Below are 21,701 nucleotides of genomic sequence, written 5' to 3' on the forward strand. Positions count from 1 at the left end.
TATACTACAACATCTACTACTCTGAAAGTGGGAAATATGGATTCTAACCGAACTGTGTTATAGAAGCACTATGTAGATACCTTCCTGATGAGTTCCAATAAGCATGAAACGTAGGTTCAGAGTTCTCAGTAGACTCGTTCGAACCTACTAAGAGTAGGTTCGGACAGATATATGTTGCTAGCTAAAAATCGATGTATTCATAGTTTCTTGCTATTCGAAAAAAAGCTTTCAGTAAAACTGATAATTGTGGACCAATGTGATGCGGTGGATGAATCATTCACTTTTACGTGGGAAAACGTTTTTGGATCATCAACATCAGACAATAAATATCTCAGTCATCCGACAACCAATAGTGACTAATTTTAGTTATTAAAGCCAGATTTTGAATTAACTCTTAAAATAAATACCACACAACATCTAATAAAAAGGATGAATAACTTCATTACAACAAAAAGCTGGTTTCAATAAAAAATTACCATTCAGCCATTCGATTCAATGTGACAAAAACAGCACGATAACGTTGAAAGTCTGCAATCACGGGTGTCGTACCAATAATTTTCAGCCGACCACGAAGAAAATCTAAGTTAATTAACAAATCAACTAACTTATCCAATTGAGCAGCCTTAAACAAATGTTCAGTGGCATTATTCCAGAAATAAATATGTTCCCAAGAAGATACAAGTTTTAACCAACGACCCCCACAAAAAGTGAAATAGTTCTGTATAAATTTGGCATGATAGTTCTACAAATGTATTTTTAAAACAAACTAAGGTTAGTGGTCTGGTAATAAATATAAATAAAATGCATTTTAAAAACTAATTTGAACATACTATAAAAATATAGCTGAAATAACAAATCAAAACTTTCCACATTATATATATGACGTACTAGAAAAAAAGTGAGTGAAACGCAATACACAAATTTGAGAATTAGATATCGTAGTTTGAGAATATACAAGACAAGGTTAAACTAAACTAGGATTTCAATGCTGATGCAGTGAAAACCAAGCTTATTAACTTTTTGATGCCCGTAAACCTATGTAAAGGTAAATTTCTTATATCATACAGTATCGTTTCCAATCAATGGATTTCAAATGAACTGAATTAATTTACACAGAAAATCTATAAGTATCCATGTCTATCAATTGCTACTAGCAGTAGGCTTACCTAGTGAATACATAAGAATAAAATAAAAACAAGGGACGAAGTATACTAACAAAACCGAATCATACAATTAACTAGGATTAAACAGTCAAGCCGTAAATTCCATAAAGGTCAGTCGGCTAACAAAATCTGTCTGCATTTCTCCCATAATTTTTAAACCTACCGTTTAAGCAATTAAATTAGTCCGGCTAATAAAAATTAAATAATCAAAAAAGATTATGTTATGCCCTGAATACGAAAGATGTTACATCTTATCACACAGTTTCAAATCTTACAATCCCATTATTCAATATCAGGCATTCATACCAATAAATGATACACGAAAATAGTAACTTACTGCTTGCTCAACAGGATCGATACATGATTTCAAAAGATCTAGCTGTATACCATGTATTGTGTAGCCACAATTTCCTACTTTATATATCCAATGCCTAACAGTTAAAGAATAACGAGTGTAGATAGAAAGAATCCTCTCAGCCTTGTCCTCAGGTATTGCCCACAGGATCCCACAAACCTGGAACATGTAAAATACACAGCATAATATCAGGTTAGTACAAATAATAGGAACGCCATGACGAATAAATGAAAAAAATAGACGAAAAAGCTGATAGGTTTTCTTTCAAGTCATTAAAAAAGTAATAAGATTCTTAAAGTTAACCTTCGCGCACCTAGTTAAGACGAAGCTTCTTTATATTGGTTAACCTTGAGTCACAAGTTAATAACTATCTTTGCTGTTATTTCTTTAGCAGAATAAATAGTTTCTCGGGCTTCATCGAAATAGATGTCACTGTTATCTCTTATTAAAACCTAAAGTAAAGCCATTTTGAATATACACTCGATGCTTTGGTCTTTAACTTCATCTGTAAATATTCTAAAGTTACCGCCGGTCCCAAGCCCAGGTAAAGGAGGAGAGTTAGGAGTATGGTCAATAACCCCATGTGGTAGAAAACGACATTGCTAAAAAGACGCTAACCAGAAAAAAAAGGTTTAAGCCATTTATACTCTACCCTACGAGTTGAAGGAAGAACTATGACGCCTCATGATGAAAGAGAAGATTCTTCGGAAGTCATGAGGCCAATGCCTCTTCCAACAACCAGAACAACGATTAACACAGGTACATGGAATGTCCGGACAATGAGGTACACCGGGAGGACCAGTCAATGAGAAGATACATAATGGAGGTTCACGGAATAGAAGAAACTCATTGAACCCAAGCTGAAAGAAAGGAAAAGCGTCGGGATACATTGTGCTGTATTATGGTCATGAAGAAGAAAATGCGCCGCACACACAGGGAGGTGCTCTGATACTGTTCGAGGAAGTGAGAAACGCACTTATGGGATGAGAATCCCATGGATTCAGAATCACCAAAGCATCTTTCAAAACAAGGAAGGGTGGAATCACAATGAATACTACCCAGTGTTATGCACCCACTAATTATAGCAACGACAACGATAAAGATCGGTTTTACGAGAGGCTGTAATCGATCATAGCGAAGTGCTCAGGAAAGAACTTGACCATCCTGATGGATGACATAAACTCCAAAGTCGCAATGGACAACAAGGAATATGAAGATATCATAGGGCGATATGGACTGACTGGGAGAAATGAACGAGAATGGTGAAAGATTTGTATTCGATAAAATGGCTATAGGCGACACAATATTCTCACACAAACGCATACACAAAGCTACATGGGTTTCACTGGATCACAATACAGAGAACCAGGAGAGGAGTTGACAGAGCTTCGGATCACCATCTGGTGGTTGCCAAGATAAAACTGAAGCAAAAGAAGCATTGGACAACTGGACAAACAGCATTACAAAGGTTCAATACAGCCTTCCTTCGAGATACTGACAAACTCAACCAATTCAGAACAGTTCCCAAGCCCTACATGATCTAGTGAAAGAAGAGGAAATTACGATGGAGGATAACTGGAAAGGCATCAAAGAAGCACTGACTTCTTTCTTCTGGCGGTCGACTGGATTATGAAGACCTCGATATCTGAGGGGAAGCACAGAATACAATGGACAACTGGGAATCAATTAGAAGCTTTGGACTTTGTAGATGGCCCGTCTCCTCTATCACACACACACGAACAAATGCATATCAAGACAACTAACGCACCAGAAGCCCCTACATTGGTAGGTCTCAAAATACACAAGAGAAACAGCAAGACCCTCAAACACAACACGAAGAACACCAACCCAGGCACAACTGATAGACAAACTCTGGGAGAAGTGGAAACTTTCACGTATCTGGGTAGCATCATCAATGAACTTGGAGGATCTGATGTAAAGTCAAAGACTGGCAAGGTAAGGACAGCATTCCTACAGTTGAACAACATATGGAACTCAAAACAACTGTCAACCAATATCAAAGTCAGAATTTTCAATACGTACGTCAAGGGAGTTCTGTTTTACGGAGCTGAAACGTGGAGAACTACCACAACCATCATGAACAAGTATTTATAAATAATTGTCTACGCATGATACTAAATGTTCGTTGACCAGATACTACTGTGGTGCATGCTACTTGTGTTCACAGATAAAAGTAGTGTGTAAAACCAATAGAAAGTGGAGTGCATACCTGCAGGAGATCGGGAAGATTAAATTGAAGAGAACAGAAAGGGAAATAGAAAGTAACTGTAATAACAACAGAATTGAGAGAATTATGAAGCTTGTAAAAAACAACTGATGGAAGATGTGCAAATTATGTATTTAATGTATGATTTTTATATTTTGCAAAAGTACTCTGCAGTTTTGTATTAAAAAATAAATTGATCTTCCCCCACCCCTGTGTTCCATGTGCACTACACCATCAGAAACAAACTACCGTGGCAGAGAACAAATCAGCTTCCAGGTGAAGAGGAAGTTTGAAAAAGACGACGAAAGTGGATAGGAAAAACATTTGGGAATCATCAAACTGCATCACGAGGCAAGTACTAACTTGTAATCCTGAAGGGAAGTGGAAAAGATGAAGGCCAAAGAATATGCTGCACCGAGAATTAAAAGCAGACATGAAAATGATGAGTAGCAACTGGAATAACAACTTGAAAGGACTGCCCAGGACATAGTTCGATGGAGAATACTGGTGGGAGGCCTATACTCCTCCGCGAGGTATAACAAGAGTAAGTAGGTAAATAAGGAAGCTTCAGTCTTTGAGTTGAACACAAAAAACTTCTAATTACCCTATCTTTAGTTATTTAAAGCAATTATAAAAACAAGAATTACTACATGATTGAGACGTAGATAATTCAAAGATAACGGACTGAACGTTTAGGCAAATCAAATCGAAGACAAGGATAAATTCAATCAATTCCCAAAACTCAGTGATCGGAAACAAAAGTATGAGAAATAGCTGGAAATCGTAGGTCTAGGAGTAAATCTAATTCTTTTTATCAGTTATAATCAAGGACGCTGGTAAGTCTCCTGATTTATAGGGTAGTAAAAATCCGTATTTGATAACTTATATAGAAGATTTATCATGTCTCAAACTTGATTTGCAAGCTTTCTACTGTAAATCGAGTACATATAGGACAGACGTAGATGAATAGATACTAAATAATGAAAAATATAACAGGATGTGAATGACTCCCACTTTCATGGACTACGAAATTCATTGTTTTACGAATACTGTGCTGAGATTGCTTCCTAGAGGGCGATGGAGAACCTTCTGATTTAATAACCCAAATTAATAGGCACCAAATCAGAGAAACAAAATTTGTAGCCGGAAAAACAGTTAGTAGTCACACACGCTTGAATGCTCATGCGGACTAACATTTACTGTCCAGTCTTATCAGTCCCTTAATCTGTAATTTTTTAACAATCGTCGATTCAAATAAACTTACAAATAAGCTAGGTTGAGTTTTAAAACACTCTCTAAGTCGATTTTGTTTGGGTTTAGATATTTGTCGCTAAGGTTTTCGACGATGTACATTATTCAGTCTGTTCAGTCATAGAAAAACGGAGAGATATGTATTTAAGAAAAAACTCTGAAATAGCATGTAACCCTAATTTAACACTATCGATATTTAGTTACCACTTGGTAACACAATCCACAAATTTATTCCACTATAACTATGACAAGATGCTAATACGATACACTAAGACTTACTTTTGGTGTCAGAACAATGCCTGGGTCAAATATTACCAAACGTCGGTAGTATGCTTGATATTCGGGTGACAGAAGTGATATGCTTTTATCAAAAGCCTTGAGAAAAGAAAGGATGAAAAAAGAGCTACATTAGAAATATCGAAATGTGAAGATTTGATCAAAACGACCAACTTTTCACAAATTAAACGTAAATGGATTTCTATTGAGAAATGGTCCATTTACGTTATGACATTCGAACGCTTAAAACATATATGCTATATATGACTTTAGACTCGCACATACACTAACGTGTTCGAAGGGATAAAAATCAAATGTTTTATCTTTTACAATGGATAGGTCACCAAGTAGTGGACAATGTAATGCGTGTTAAGTCCTTAGTCCTGATCGAATCCTATCTATCAAGTTGCAATGTAACCATTAGTTGAAATGACTCGACATTACGCGCACTATGTTGGGATGTAAGATGGTGACTGACATGTTAGGTGACATGGAATTGAATCCTCCAAGGAGTATCAGTTCCCTTAATACTACAGGCACACCTTGCTCACGAGTGCTAAATAGCACGAAACCTAGGTTAAGGATTTCCTGTCGACTACTTTCAACCTCCCTACATGGTGTGGTTTGAGCATCTTTAAGATATTCAGAATTCCAATTATAATTTTCTTGAAACTTATCGGACTACATGGTGAAACCGTAAAATTGTTTCATTTCAAATTGGCTAGGAAATCACAGACATTTTTCAGTTTCTTCGGCATCCAATATTTCTGAAACTTTGTGACCGGGTCTCGATGAGAATTAACATCCAACAAACTTCCGCATTTTTGTCGACATTAATAAACAAAAGTTAACAGTATTCACTTAGGACGATGTATCGCCGGAATATCTAACCCATTTTAAATTATGGAAATATGCATAACCATCCCTTATTTACATAAGAGGTGTAATTCAAGGAGGTTCTTCTGATAAACTCCAGTGGTGCGCTGTCACGCAAACTCCATATAAAGAATGATGATAAACTTCAGTAATCACAGTCCTATCAGATAAAATAAAACAATTTCATGTGTTCGGACAAAAGTACTTCTTAGTACACAGTCTGTTATTGCTGTTGGTTTTGTAATCCAGTTCAAGCTAAAAACACAATATTGATAATATTTATAAGTCATTTTCAAATTTTTAATAAATCCACGAAGTTCAGCAGTGTGAAGCATTCAAGATTCAGCAAACTATAAAATATAACTACATGAACGTCGATAACCAATGCTTGATATACATGCCTCGTTAACAACTATTTGCATGATAATTAAAGGCGAACAGAATTTGAAAATGGGACGTTTTGAAAGATGTATGGAATATAATTCGACTTGTAAGTGCAATTTCTCTCTTTCCTAAAAGTATTAAATCCTAAAATGTGTGGTAATTACCAAAAACTTTATAGATAATAAAAAAGCTAACATACAAACACTTTACCTGAAATACAGAATCATAACCATAGGCACTAGGACGTTTAATAGCCACCCAATCAAGAAATTTAGATCCGGTTCTATTTACACTGATAATATAATCAGAAAGACGATGAACTTGATTGTATAAGAGGCTTCCTAACAAACTAACAGCAAAAGGTAATCCATATGTCATTTGACTGATAGCAGGTAAGGAAATGTCAGAATCTTTTACATTTTGAGATGATTTGCTAGACGAGATAAATTGTTCCATTGAATATCCAGTCCACATAGACAAAAGACTAGCAACTTCATCTTCAGATAAGTCATTGTGCAAATGTAGCTAGATGGTAGGACAGAAATCTCAATTAGCATATCACAAAAAGTAACAAAGTTTTACAAAAACAAACCAAATATTATTCATTTACATAAGTCGTGGTGCATCGACTGATCTAACGATAATTCCCACCATAGATGTATAACAACTAGATAAAACAACACAAAAAAGTAGTTTGTTTTGTTTAGGTTCGAAGCCTGTCATAAAAGTAACCTTTAGAAGTGTAAGATGTAATAGCCATTATGCTACCGCAGAGCCGCTGAACCGATTCACAATATGAGATCGCCACTTATACAAGCCATTGGTATTCCACCTGATTTGAGAATAAGTTGGAAAAAAAACAGGGGCGATCAAACCAAGACATAGACTAGTCTATGGGAACATTAACTGTTGGTCTGAGTCATGCTGGCAGATACAGACTACCTGGTTGGGGTCCGCAAGATAACTATGACCAGTGGTTCAAGACTTTAGGTGACATGGATCAGAATCGTCCACAATCACGCAGATGCATTTATTGTTTATTTTCCTTTCGTTCTTAAATTGCAGTATCCCTTCATAAATACCCTTCCACTCTCTTTTTAAAATACACTTAACATTTGATCGCTTTTATTGTAATTGCTACTACATTATCCCGATCTCTTTGGCTACATACCTTGTTAATTTCAGCTCATCGTGCTGTGGTATGGCAACTTCGACCAATGCACAGCTGTCTCAATATATCTGACTACATTTCCAAGTTCTTCTTTCGTTATAATCACAACCATAACTAGTGGATGTTGTTGCTGATAATGCACATACAACTTTACAGTCATCTATATTTTTATTGTTACTTGTGTCGCTTGAATAATTATCTCCGAAAATAGTGCATTCTAATATTGATGAAAAATGGTCCGGGTATATAAGGCCTGTTTTTAATAATATAGTCACAGAGGATGAAAACATTTGCTAGTTGGTTTAGTAACTCAGGAATTCAGCTAATAGCCTTTCTTGTAAGTCACAACATTAACCACCACCCTGTCTAGGAGGTAAACATAATTACAAATTAGACACGAAATATGTGTACTACACAAATATATCGATTTTTACGGTCACTTATTTACTTCCCGAGTCTTTACAAGGTATTCTCTAGTAAACAGCCAGAACGATCGATTAGTGTTCATTGGATTGATGCTGAAATATCTAAGTGACTTTATACCACTTCCATCAATATGAAACAGCCTAATCAAAACCCAACTTCGTTAAGATACTTTGTACATCCTGCTATGGAAGTCTCTATCAAAGATATTATTGTTGCCTCATTTCATATGAGAATTTTCGGTCAACCACAAGTTTATTTCTGACAATCAGCTTAATCTTATCAATGAACTTTCAAACCAAAATCATCAGTATATAAGATAAAACTACATTAAGTATGCCGCCTATATGAACAAAAAGGGGTAGTAAGTAATTTTAGAGAAGCATTTCAAGAAATGATAAACGCCAACTGTTTAGTTTATCATTCATCAGAAAACATGAAAGCATGAATGAACTTAATTTTTATAGTGAATAGCTGGATATTAAAAGCAGAAGTACAGCTAGGTTTAAAAATCTTACTTTATCTACAGGAGTTTCTACTCGCTCCAAAATATCTAAATCCCGTGAAGTAACCAAAAAGGCACCAGGCAAATTGGAAAGTACTCGTCCAACTTCAATATCCCATACATCATCGAGAATAATCAGCAGCAAGGAAGTAATTAGATTACCATTCTCATCCGGGCCCCAAGATGTGCGTTGCTGCTTACGAATTAAAGATCTTCTAAGTCTTTCAAGACTATCATCTAATGTTAGTGAATGACTAGTTGGAAAGTGAAGGGACTCTGACAGATTGTGGTTCGTATTTGCATCGTGAACATGACCCCCCAGTTGACTTACTCTATATGCTAATCGATCAACTAATTGTATGATGTTCTGTTTAGGATATGAGACGGTATCAGAATTTAAAGTATTGACAAAAAGTGGCCCAACATGCATCCAGATCACACCTAAAATAAAAGGTTGATTGATTGGACGATTAGCTCATTTCATTAGCAGTAAAAGATTTGCCAACATATTTTGCCAAAAATATAGATAATCAAACATCAACGACAGTAGAAATAAAACCCGACCAAAGCTGCTACCTTGACGCGGTGGTCGAGCTTGCCTATCGTGATGACCCAACCGAGCTACATTGGCTGGAACATATGTTCCTGTAGGTTCTACCATGCCAGGCAGATCGATTGGAGAACGGTAAGACTAAAAGCAGCAACTCAAGGTTTGAGGGCGAAGTCGTGCTGCTGACTGTAGAGGGGTGTGACAGTAGTAAGGTGTTTCCCTCAGACAACCAGCAACTACAGCGATGTTGCCTTCCCACAAGGAGGGGTGGGGTTAGAAAAGGTCGACCCTCAAAATGTCACACCTCACCTTACCTCACGGATTCCCGTCTCCGGCGGTAAGGCCCTTTGAAGAACAGAGCTAACACATTAAAAACCTTCCACGAAAAGGCCGTGCACGACCGGCCTCAGGCAGTTGTCCTTTGGGCTCTGCGATCACGCTTCCAGGTCGTTAAGACCAACACATCCAATTTCCTCTTCAGGTTCCTCAAGAAATACCCTTCCACGGTGTGGGCAGCCGGGAAGTGATATCAGCCCTCATACCCGTAACAGCACACGAGACCAAGTTGGTCACATTCAAATCCCTCCTACACCTCCGAATACCTCTCTTATCTCCCCGACTAACCCTCCTCACGTCTCTTTATCACTTCGCACCGCTAGGGCAAACGATTCGAGTACGCGGAACGCTATTCCCGGTCTCCTGAAACCACGCTCTAAACTACACGTAGGAGCTTTCAACGTCCGAACACTGTGCCAAATAGGACAACAGGCTTCCTTAGCTAGGACTTTAGAATCTCGCACCATCGATGTGTGCTGCGTCTCCGAAACGCGTATACAGGATCCGAGTAGCGTCACTCATTTGACCTCACCATGCCAAAATAAAGAACCGACTCGATTCACACTTCGTGTATCTGGAAGCCCTGATTCTGCTTCCCGTGGCCTCGCCGGCGTAGGTATAGCATTGAGTCCTAGGGCAGAACTAGCTCTCTTAAACTGGATCCCAGTAGACAGTCGTTTGTGCGCTGTCCGACTAAACGGAACAGTAAAGACTCGGAAAGATAGGGACACTCGTCGTTGCCTCTTCGTCGTCTCTGCCTATTCTCCCACTGACTGCAGCGCAGATGATGTAAAAGATGAGTTTTACAGAAAGCTCTCCAACCTTCTCCGAAAAACTGGGCGCTCTGATGTAGTAATAGTGGCTGGTGACTTTAATGCTGAAGTAGGTAAACTACGCGATAAGGAAAGACACCTGGGTGGATCTTATAGCATCGTGGCTCAAAGAACAGATAATGGCGACCGTCTGTTGCAGCTATGCTCAGATAGCCGCCAGTTTCTTGAAAATACTAACCTTAAGCATAAGGAAAAACATCTTTGAACATGGCGACCCCCTAATTCGTCCCAACGTTGGACCCAAATAGATCACATCGCTATCAGCCACCGATGGAGGGGCTCGATAGAAGACTGTCGCTCATTCTGAAGCACATGTTTAGATTCAGATCGTGCTCCAGTGCCAGCGCGTATTTGCCTGCGTCTTACTGGACGTAGGAAAGACGCTGCAAGGAAACCTCTTAGGGGTCCTCTAATGATAGTCAAGCTAAGAGTATATTTCAGAAACAACTAGGAAAACAGTTAGGCAGCCATGTGTGATGCCCACCCCGAGGCAGCATGGAGTGATGTCCGAAAAGCTGTGGAAACAGCAGTGATATTTGCTAGTAAGGTCAACCACAAGGTTAGGGAGAAACACTGGATCTCAGCAGCATCTACCGCACTCATTCCATCTAGCTCTGAACATAATGAAGAGCGGAGTCGGCTTAAGCGCAAACTAACAAGAAGTCTACGCAATGATCGTGAACAGTGGTGGGTAGAGAAAGCAAGAGAGATGGAAAAGGCAGCGGCAATAAGTAATAGCGGACAATTGTTCAGACTTGTTAAGGAAACTGGTATTAGGAAACCGACTGTTAGCGAAACACTCTCAGGGAAAGATGGACATACTAATCATTCTCAATCTAGGAAATTGGATCGATGGACAGAACACTTTAGGGATCAATTCAACTGGCCTTGAGCCACACTTCGGTTTCCCACCATCTCCAGTCAACCTGAATGGCAAGTTAATGTAGGTCCTCCGACTCTTTATGAAGTTGAAAAAGCTATCGGAAATCTGAAGCGAGGAAGAGCAGTAGGCCCTGACATTTTTACTCCTGAGATTTTCAAGGATAGTGGTTCAGTATTAGCAGTGAGATTAACTGAGGTCTTAGGTAGAATTTGGGAACTTGACGTAATCCCATCTTATTGGTCTCAATCACTGATTGTGCCAGTCTATAAGAAAGGACAAAAGTCCTCTTCTGACAATCACAGAGGAATCAGTTTGACTAATATAGTGTCTAAAATATTAGCTCCAATAATACTTCGACGCCTAACCAAAGCTCGTAAAGAACAGACTAGAGAAAATCAGGCTGGTTTTCGACCTGGACGTGGTTGTATAAATCAGATATTCATACTACGTCAGGTTCTAGAACACAGACACACATTCAGACGCCCCACAATGGTAGTATTTCTCGACCTTAAGGCGGCATTCGACTCTGTTGATCTTAAAGTTCTATGGCAGTGTTTGTCACTGAAAGGAGTACCAAAGAAGTACATTAACCTTATAAAGGCTCTCTACTCGAACACAACTGGTAGAGTGAGAGCTTATGGCGAACTGTCATCAGAATTGATTACCTCAAGTGGTGTTCGTCAGGGCTGTCCACTCTCTCCATTCTTGTTCAACTTTGTCGTCGACGTACTTTTAGAGATAACACTTTCCTCGTCTAGATTTCCAGGGGTCGAACTTCTACCGGGAGGTTCACTTGTTGACTTAGAATATGCTGATGACATAGTTTTATTTGGTGAAGACGCTGACAAAATGCAGAGTCTTCTGACCACTCTCAGCAACAATGCAAGCATGTTCGGCATGCGATTCTCCCCCTCCAAATGCAAAATGTTGTTTCAAGATTGGGTTGCATTGACACCCGACCTAATGATAGGGAGTGAAGTAATTGAGCGTGTCGATCGCTTCACTTATCTTGGAAGTCTCATCAGCCCTTGTGGTCTGGTGTGTGACGAAATCTCAGCACGGATACAGAAGGCTCGACTAGCTTTTGCCAACTTGCGTCATTTATGGCATAGGCGAGATATCCGTCTATCAACCAAAGGACGTGTTTACTGCGCAACAGTTCGTTCCGTCCTACTTTATGACAGTGAAACATGGCCGGTAAGAGTAGAGGATATTCGTACGTTACTAGTATTTGATCATAGGTGTCTTCGAAGCATTGCTCGTATATCCTGGGACCATCGAGTAAGTAATGCAGTTGTTAGGAAACGGGTACTAGGTAAGGATGGCAAATCAATTGACGAAGTAGTGAAACTTCATCAGTTGAGATGGCTGGGACACGTGTTACGTATACCCAACGACCGACTGCCTCGACGTGCTATGTTCAGTGGTATAGGAGTAGGTTGGAAGAAAGCTAGGGGCGGCCAGACCAAAACATGGCACAAGTCCATGAAGTCACTGACAAGTGAGCTGAGTCATGTTGATAGGTGTGGACTACCTGGTTGGGGACCGCGAGATGATAGCAACCGATGGTTAGAGACCCTGAATGACATGGCTCAAAGTCGTTTGCAATGGCGCAGGTGCATACACTCTTTGTGTTCTCCCAAATTCTAATCTTCTGAATTCTTTATGTCCCTTTCTTTTTTCTCTTTCCAAATTTATTCACTGGATTATACTCCTTGAATAACATCTTCAAAGCCTAATTTTTCTGATTACAGCTTATAATTTCACTACATCTAGCACTACGGGATTTCAATAGACCACTGCATCTCTGTGCTAATGTGGTGTGGCGACTCGAACTGATGTACGTACGTACGAAGTTCTACGTTGTTACTGACTGACTGACTGAGAAATAAAACATACACATGGAACACATCTGAGACACTAGTGGAAAGCTTGGTGTCAGCGAGACAATCTTCGAAGTTGATAGCACAAGTATCAACACCTAAGGGTGTATTGAACACTAGTTAGAGCACTTAGAGACATTTCAACTTGTTTATTGGTTGAGCAACGTCGGCCGAATTGTCTTATGCTTCCTTGACAGTAACGACACAAAGCATAAGTCTGTTAAAAATTTCGACTTATCTACTTATTTATTTGAACACATAAATATTGGAACAAGAGGGCACCAAGTATATATGCGCCACACAATACAATGAAAATTCAAAGAGAAAAAAACAATAACGAACAGATTAGTGTAAGGTAGTGTGATAATAATAATGATAATAATAATAATAATAATAATAATAATAATAATAATAATAATAATAATAATAATAATAATAATAGGGGAAACGGAAAGGTACAATCAGAAGAAATCTTTCAGTTACGGAAGACACAACCACTTTTTATGAAGAAAGTAAAAGAAGGTTACAACAGGATCGCCACTGACTTCTATTCTGAGCCATATCTGATAACGTCTCTAGCCACTGTGTTGCACCATCTCTCGGACCTCAGACAGGGAATCGTGAAGGACCAACACACGCCAGCCCCTTGCAGCTTTCTTTCATACCACGACACCATGTCATACAAATGCCCTGGTATGGCCGAGAGTGGGGTGAGCCCGCTCTCCCTCTCGAAATGCTCTCACATGGCCACGCGTATATAGCCTCTTCCAGGGAAGTCCTACTCACTGCCTTCTCGTGGCGGGGGTGTTGTTTACGAAAATGAGAGGACGAAAAGCGAATGTCCGGTGCTTTAACCGGATTCCAAACCAATGGTGCACATGGGCTCCAGTATCCTAAGGGGACAAATGGCGTATGAACCAATTGTTGGTCACCGGCTTACATGGGACTGCATCTCCTTACGATGCTTCACTGCCTTGTGGATCAGACCTTCCGGTCAAAGGCTGGGGGTTTGGCCCTCTAAGAAAACCATCTGCTTCGGTCTGGGCACCCGGGCAGTATCACAACCCACACACAAATATAATGAAAATGATTATATTTACTAAAAATTTCGACTTTTGAAGCGTCACAAGTCACCAAACGACCTATCCCAGATCCACTATAAGGATGGTGGCGAACTTTTAATCAGTGAACCGACTGAGACATTCGGAGATCTGGAAAGTAGAGTCTTCCATTACCTTGAAATGAAGCGATAGTATTATTCATCTTTAAAAATGGCCTTCGTAATTTATGCAAGTTATAGAAGCATTAGTATCTCTATTTGGTTCTAAAATATAGGCTTCTGTCATTTTCCGTATAATGTGCAAGGAACAAGCCGTTGATTACGTCACCAATCCTCCATTAAATACTGGAACCTCGTCAAACTTACCGCAATCCAACAGTCGTCGTGCTTTTTGATATCAAAAGTGCCTTACATTTGTTGAACGGGATCCTACTTTGTAACAATCTGTTACAGAAAAAAGTACCTGAGAAGTTTGACATTTTAAACACTCTGTACATAGACGCTTCAGCTGGAACGAAAGCATTCAGACATCCATCTCCTGTGTTTTAGTTTAGCAGTTTATGACATTGTGAGTCTTCATCGACTGAAGTGGTTGGGACATGTTTTACGTATGCCTAATAACCGTCTGTCTGGAGATGTAATGTTTAGGTTGGGAGAAAGTTAGGAATGACCAAGTTCAACACACGACATCAGTTTATGAAGCCATTGGTTTTTTATTAAAGCCACATTGGTAGATGCAAACTACTTTGTTGGAGTCCTTAAGATAACTACCATTTGTGGTTGGAGACATCAGGCGACATGGCCCACAACCACGCAGATGCATTCATTTCTTATCTTCTTCTAGATATTGAGTTCCTGTATTCCTTCAGACATATCTTCTGGTTCCTTGTTCACGAATTATATTCTCACTGATCAGTTTTTATTACTACCATTGCTATCGTAATTACTTCGAAACCTTTGAAATCATCACACTAATTGCATCTTGTGCTAACGTGGTAAGGTAACGCGGGTCAACGTACATTCTTCTCAAGCTCAATGTTGATTATGATTGGTTGAAGTGGGACTATGCAGGGTCGCTTAATCTCACCATAGACAGAATTCTGGAAACAGCTCTAATGTAAGTAGGTAGTGATGGGAGGTGTTACCTGGAGAAAAAACTTTCCGAATTTGAGTATGCAGATGACATCATCTGATTGAGATTACACTATAAGCTACGAAAATCGCAATTGATCAGTTAGCAATCAGTTTCTGTAATCATGGCACGTATTTGCACCGTCTAAATGCAAAGCACTACTGTAAGGGTGGTTGGAGCCTATCTGCCCTCACGCTTGCGATGAAGCGTTAGATATAGTTAGGTAGTTGTATGAGTGTTGCTGATGGAGTGACTGATGTGACCAGTCTACCTAAAGTGAAAGCCAGATCAGATTATGACAAACTGGGCTATTGTTGAAGCCGTCGTGATGTTAGTCTGTCAGTAAAGGGTCTAGTTTACGATATTTCAGCGACAGCAATTCTGTTTCATGCTTTTGATACCTATGGCTTCTGAGATGATGGTATTTGGTGACTATCTATGGTCGATCATTATTTCCCTGAAGGATTTATTACATCCGGTAGCAACACCACGTTTGTACTAATAAGGCTCGATAATTTGTGTTCGACAGCAGTGACAACAGTCCAAAACCGACTGCATTAGCTTCATTATGTTCTATAAATGTCACTCTAGAGACTTCTACATAATTTCCTACTTATGGAAGTTGGGTGAAAAAAAAACAGAAAAGCAATCAGTTTGTGACATAGCACCGTGGCCTGAAATAGCTGTGCAGGACTGGTATCATGATTCCCTGGCCGGGATCACAGAGATCGTGCCACTAAGAGACCTGAGACACTATTGTTTCAGTCTGGGTACCCGGGTAGTATCACAGCCCACACACAAATCAAGTGACTTGAGTGGCGCATATGTATTAGGTGCCTTTTTGTACTAATATATTTGTGTTCAAATAAATAAATAATTTAATATGATTCAGAAAGGGAAAGAGTGGCAATGTTATCATAGTATTTTACTACATTCCTCATAAACGTGAGACGAACCCTATTGAATGAAAGTATTTCATGGCCGTATCTCTGATTGACCTGCATCTTTTATTTGGTACCAAATCTATTCACTCATTAATTATTTTGTTTTTATCTCCTCTATTGCTTCGAAATATTACCGCTTCATTTATATGGCGAATTTCTTGATGGCCTATTGTACCACGATTTGTGGCTGAATAAGTAAACATAACATACGAATGAAACGCATTCATTACTTGTAAGACTATCAAGAAACCTATAGCTCTATAGAATTAATGATCAAGGGTCTATATAGAATTTTTTATTAGAACTAAAAAATTTAGAACACAATTTAGTGAAATGTGAACATACCTCCTGGAAAACAGTCAGCAAGAAGAGTTGGTTCTTGACGCAGAACACTGGCTGATAAAACTGACTTGCCTGACCCAGGAGACCCATGAATCAATAGCCAAGCATTAGTAGGAGGAGGATTGAGATTACTCATAACTTTTGAGCAGTCTTGAAATCGCGGTGCAATATCTATTTCAGCTAACTTATCTGCAGGTATTTTATCAACTCTGAAGTGGTCAGCTAACGCTCGTAATTTGTTGGAAAGAGCACTCACTAGATCCGGACGATTAATGTAGCGAGAAGGCTTATCTGGAACTGCCCCTTCAAGTAGTAATTCTCTTAAATCTGACAGGCTATGCTCTTTTTTCCTGTAAATAGAAGACCGGACCCAATTACACGTTACTGACAGAAAGACAAAAGACAATATCTATGATAGAGTTTGTATTTTACGCTAAAAAAGGAAAAATTTAGACTAGCAATACACAGAACGGTAAAAAGCTACTAATTCATATTACAAATAACCGCTAAAACAAAATCCCCATGTTTATAATCACCCTTGTAGCTATAGTCAGTTTATCAAGCAACATAGATTATGTTAAATTTCTGGAGGATATCACTACGTAGTACCTTAGTAGCATTGTTTTATTTGAATAACCAAAGTTATTGAACTAAAATAACTTATTTCGATTATGAGCATATTCCATTCCTATTTAATTTTAAAAAAGCTTCCTATATACTTTCTGTACGTTTGAAAGATTGCTGTTGGAATAATTAAAAAAAAAGACTAACTGTGTAGCAATAACCGAAAACTGTTGCCACAGTCCTTAACTTGACTGATGATACACTGATAAATACTTTCCCTTGTACACAACAATTGGAAATTCCTCAGAATTTATGACAGTGTTTAAATCAAGTAGTAATATTTTTGCCTAATAAGACTACAGCGCATGTACCCTCGAAAAGAAAGGATTGCTGGACGAATTCATCCTATGAAATTAGATAACAACCTCATCAGAGTGACATCTATGACAACTGGTTAAAATATCAGGAGAAACAGATACATCTGGCTCATACTTCCTATCAGCTTTTACACAACCAAAGGATGAAAATGTTTTTGACATTAGACAAATAGACAAGAACTCGAAGGAGATACTGCTAAATAGTATAGTTGTCATTCAAACAAAACAAAGCCCTTCTGAAAATTGAAGAGCAACCAACTAAAACTTACAACATAACGACGATTGTCCAACTTAAGATCTTACCTTATTTTCACTAAAAACAGGTTTGGAAGACAAGTGTTAACATTTGTATCAGGTTGAGAGTAGAAATAAAAAACTAAGTTAAATTAGCTCATACTTGGGTTTGAACCACACTAGGTGAAAGGGGTAATGATAATGCCAGACCGCCTAAATAAAGTAGGTGGGGCGGGGTCTCAACATAGGACTTGACGGCTGAAAGTCGAGTGTATAAATCACTGTGCAACGGTTAAGGTTGTTGAGATTATTCGAAGTATATACTATCATTAACATAGACCAAACTGATTTAAATCACCATCTACGCAAACAATTGTGCAAGACTCCTGACTTATACCAAACTTGTCTTTTCATCCTCAGTGCAACTATTTTGGATAAGCTGGGGTGTTACAACACCAAACTATTCTAGAGTATTCTTTGTATGCAGGATTACTGCTATATAGATACAGAAAACCAGCAGATATATTTGGAGTGGTATTTTTGAAGGCAGTGTGAATACATAATACAGATCAACACCAAAAAAAACCCAGCTTCTGACGCCAAATAACAACAACTGTTCGGCAAAGTAATCATACACTTTGATCAGACAAAAATAAACAAATGAAGCTACCAAACAACTCTGTGATTTCCAGCTTTAGGAAAATGGACGACTATGACGTCGGGAGAAAATCACCCTATTTACTAAGCGAAGTTCATCAACAAACGGAATAATAGTCATCACCAGGATCTGGTAGCAAGGCTGTGCATACTTGATCACACATGCGTTGAGTGTACAACTTACCTAGTTGGAGAAGGTGCAATATGCTTACGGATCTCGGCTGCTAAAAATGAACCTTCAGAATCCAGAGCCACTAAAAAGTCATCGAATGCCCCAGATGGACGTAAGCGTACTAATTCGAGGATTTTTCTAGACTTGTTTTGTGCTGTCTTCTCTAATCCGATGAGCTCTATTTCATTATGAGATATCCAATTTTTCGAGAAGAGATAATCCAGGATAGCGTCTGGATCAAGAGATTGGATTATCATTGGGCCACAAACTCGCAAAGCATGGGCCTTATCCGGATCCATAGATAACTTCACAAATTTCCGTGTTTTTTCATACAGTCTTTGAAATTCTTTACAAATTCCTGGCAATGTCTCCAATCTTTCTTCTCACTCATACAATCAAGAATCGCATAATGTTCATTTGAGCATCCAGTACGAGCAATCATTGAAAAAACTGGATCTTCATCATTATCGTCAACAGAAATATCTTCGGTCACTTTTTGTTTGGGAGCAGAATAGTCGTGATGACTCATAAAACTAAAATCCTTAAACCGCGCCTGGAGTTCCTGTTCGAAGGCCAAGGTCATGCATGCCGACCAATTAGAAATGAACAATCCACAATAGCACATTCTTTTCAAAGTATAAACAAAATGATTTATTCATATTCATCGTTTTTGTTTTGCAGTGATGTTTATTTCATGAAATTTTATCAGCAAAGTATTCGTATTTGTTATGGAATATGTGAAATCGATCCTATCTTGGATCGTTTATTATTAACCTATTATTCAAAACTAAGCCATCTTCACTTAACGTCATCTTAAAGTCACCCAAGCACCCAAGTAATTGTAATAAGGTAGTCGTTTGCATTACTAGCAGCAGACAGGGAAAATTCCAAGTGCATACTCGCTTGCATCATACGGTCTCCATTTCATTTCATTGCAAATATATCTACTAACTCCCTCGTTCTTGACTTCTGGCTTGACTGTCTTTGGAATCCTCTCTTGTAAAGTTTCGATATACAATAGCGTAGTCGAAATCTGACATCTTCAGTGGTGAAGCAAACGACAAACTGTGAGTCAGTCCCGTGTCTTAACATCAAAAATACAAATATATTTTAACATATGGTGTCACCATTTCTATATTCCTAGATTTTTTCACGAATTTATGACTTTTTTCACTTGTCAAAACACTTACTTAAACTGTTTAGAATTAAGGCACTTACGTCTCATATCTTACAACTGATGTATTTTTTTGGAAAACAATAGAGGAGCATGGTTATCTTGTACAGAAGTAGATCTTCACAAGCACGGCGTGACGAACTAACATGCACAGTTCCCCTTAGTAGTTAAACATTATTGGGCGAGTTCAAAAGGCACGACACAGTGCTTTTTCTAGTTATGTTTCTGAACCTTGTGACACTTCAAGAAACGCTATCCTTAAACATGGACACCTAACCGATCGACATAGGTAAGATCAGCCCTTCTACAAAATCGACTCGCAACCAAGCCAGGAAGCTGGGATGTCGAACGAGAAAGAAGTTACATATCTCTGTAACACTCTCACTCGTCTTCCTAACCTTCAGCATTATCGCGGACAATCCAAAACTCAAAAAACCTCATCACACAAAATGAGCTGTGTTTCTAGGCCGCGAGAAAGAGATTACCTAAACTGATGGCAATACCGCAATACCGTTGATAAATCTTCTGGAAATTGCATGAAATCCTTCAGCTTTACTAATCTTTATAACTCCTTCACACAAAAGCCTTCGGAAGTCTTGACCGTCGGCACCCGTTAGTGGCGCCTATGGCCGATGGAAGTAGCCGTCTGTTATACATCGCTGATGTGATGATGAAAGATCGCCATCTCACCGCCTTCCGTGAAGAAGTTAGTATTGTGCGCGCGAATAGCTTTGATCGTTTCAATTTACAGGCGATAAACGGAAGACCGATCGAAATACCCGGTAGAAGGTACGCTTGCCCCACAGTTGATTCACGCACACCCACTCTCTGGATTTTAGTTGTTGTATACTTCTCTGTGTCAATCATTGGTACAGACCTTCTACAACGCCATAAGCAATTGGAGGTTAGTAGACGGAAATACAGTATCATCTGTTTGTGGAGCCTTATATTCTGATTGTAGGTTGTGCCCTGTCAGAATCATACATATAACTGATCCTTCCTTCCAATCAATACTCGATGAGCACTTCATACTAAGCAAGCACACTCAAGATTATAACACATCACACCATAACGACAGTAAAACTCCCATTTTCGAAAGAACTTCGATCATCTCATGATGAGTTAAGACTGAAAAAACAACTTTGAGTGCCTTGTTGATATAGGAATCATCAGCCCACCAAAACGTCGTTATATATGATCCCTTAAAAGAATGGCACTAACCGGTGACTAATAGAAGTTTATCGATAGCCAGCGAAACTTAATTCAAAGTGGTAATAAAATTCTGTTGATCAAGCTGCAATACTGCTCCTAGTTTAAATGAATCGACATTGCGTGAACCACTTTGAGATGTAAGGTGATTATTGGAAGCAGTCGATAGGAAACCCTGGACCTACGTTTTGTGCTATTAGGGACTCATCAGGAATGTGTGATTGTAATATTCAGTGAACTGATGCGCGTATAATAATTCAACTAGTTCTAATAATCACACAGACGCAAACGTTCACCACTCTTAACATACAACATCGTCAAATTAATTAGTGCATGCCTTATTTTATGGCCTTCGTAAATATTACAATAATTATAGATTTATAACTGTAGAGCCTGATGATAAAATGAGTGAAAACAAGTGTTCCCTCAAATCTTCTTCATTTTCAAATATTCCTACGAGAATCTTTATACTGCTGACAAAATATATGTGAATTACCCACAAGCATCGAAACGTAGGTTATCTGTGGCGGTTAAGGAAGGGAAAGGAAGAGGAAGTGCTCCGATAGAGTTGGTAACAGTCAGTAACTGTGTCTAAAGTCAATAGTGACGATCAAAAGAATATGGAAGCTGTCGTGTTAAAACCAAGATTCGAAAAATGCACATAAACTGAGGGAAACTTTTACAAGTGTTAAGAGAATGTAATCACAATAATGAACAAAG

General features: G+C 38.7%; 1 protein-coding gene across 2 annotated transcripts in view; it reads right to left on the reverse strand.

Moving 5' to 3' along the window:
* APAF1_1 (wD repeat domain) overlaps nt 1–19,648 on the reverse strand; it is a gene marked incomplete at both ends in the record, with an annotated part of 44,627 nt that extends 24,979 nt beyond the window's left edge. Inside the window, 7 exons of one of the 2 annotated variants that reach the window (XM_035732079.2) lie at nt 477–742; nt 1,501–1,677; nt 5,276–5,371; nt 6,743–7,057; nt 8,645–9,072; nt 16,598–16,944; nt 18,611–18,905. In XM_035732079.2, the coding sequence (XP_035588882.2) occupies nt 477–742; nt 1,501–1,677; nt 5,276–5,371; nt 6,743–7,057; nt 8,645–9,072; nt 16,598–16,944; nt 18,611–18,903 (1,922 nt within the window). Of the gene's footprint in view, nt 1–476; nt 743–1,500; nt 1,678–5,275; nt 5,372–6,742; nt 7,058–8,644; nt 9,073–16,597 lie in introns of both variants that reach the window. The other variant, XM_051218188.1, reaches the window with a different exon arrangement.
* Between the last annotated feature and the right edge of the window lie 2,053 nt (nt 19,649–21,701).

The sequence above is a fragment of the Schistosoma haematobium genome, chromosome 1, assembly GCF_000699445.3.
Source record: "Schistosoma haematobium chromosome 1, whole genome shotgun sequence".
Classification (NCBI taxonomy): Eukaryota; Metazoa; Platyhelminthes; class Trematoda; order Strigeidida; family Schistosomatidae; genus Schistosoma; species Schistosoma haematobium.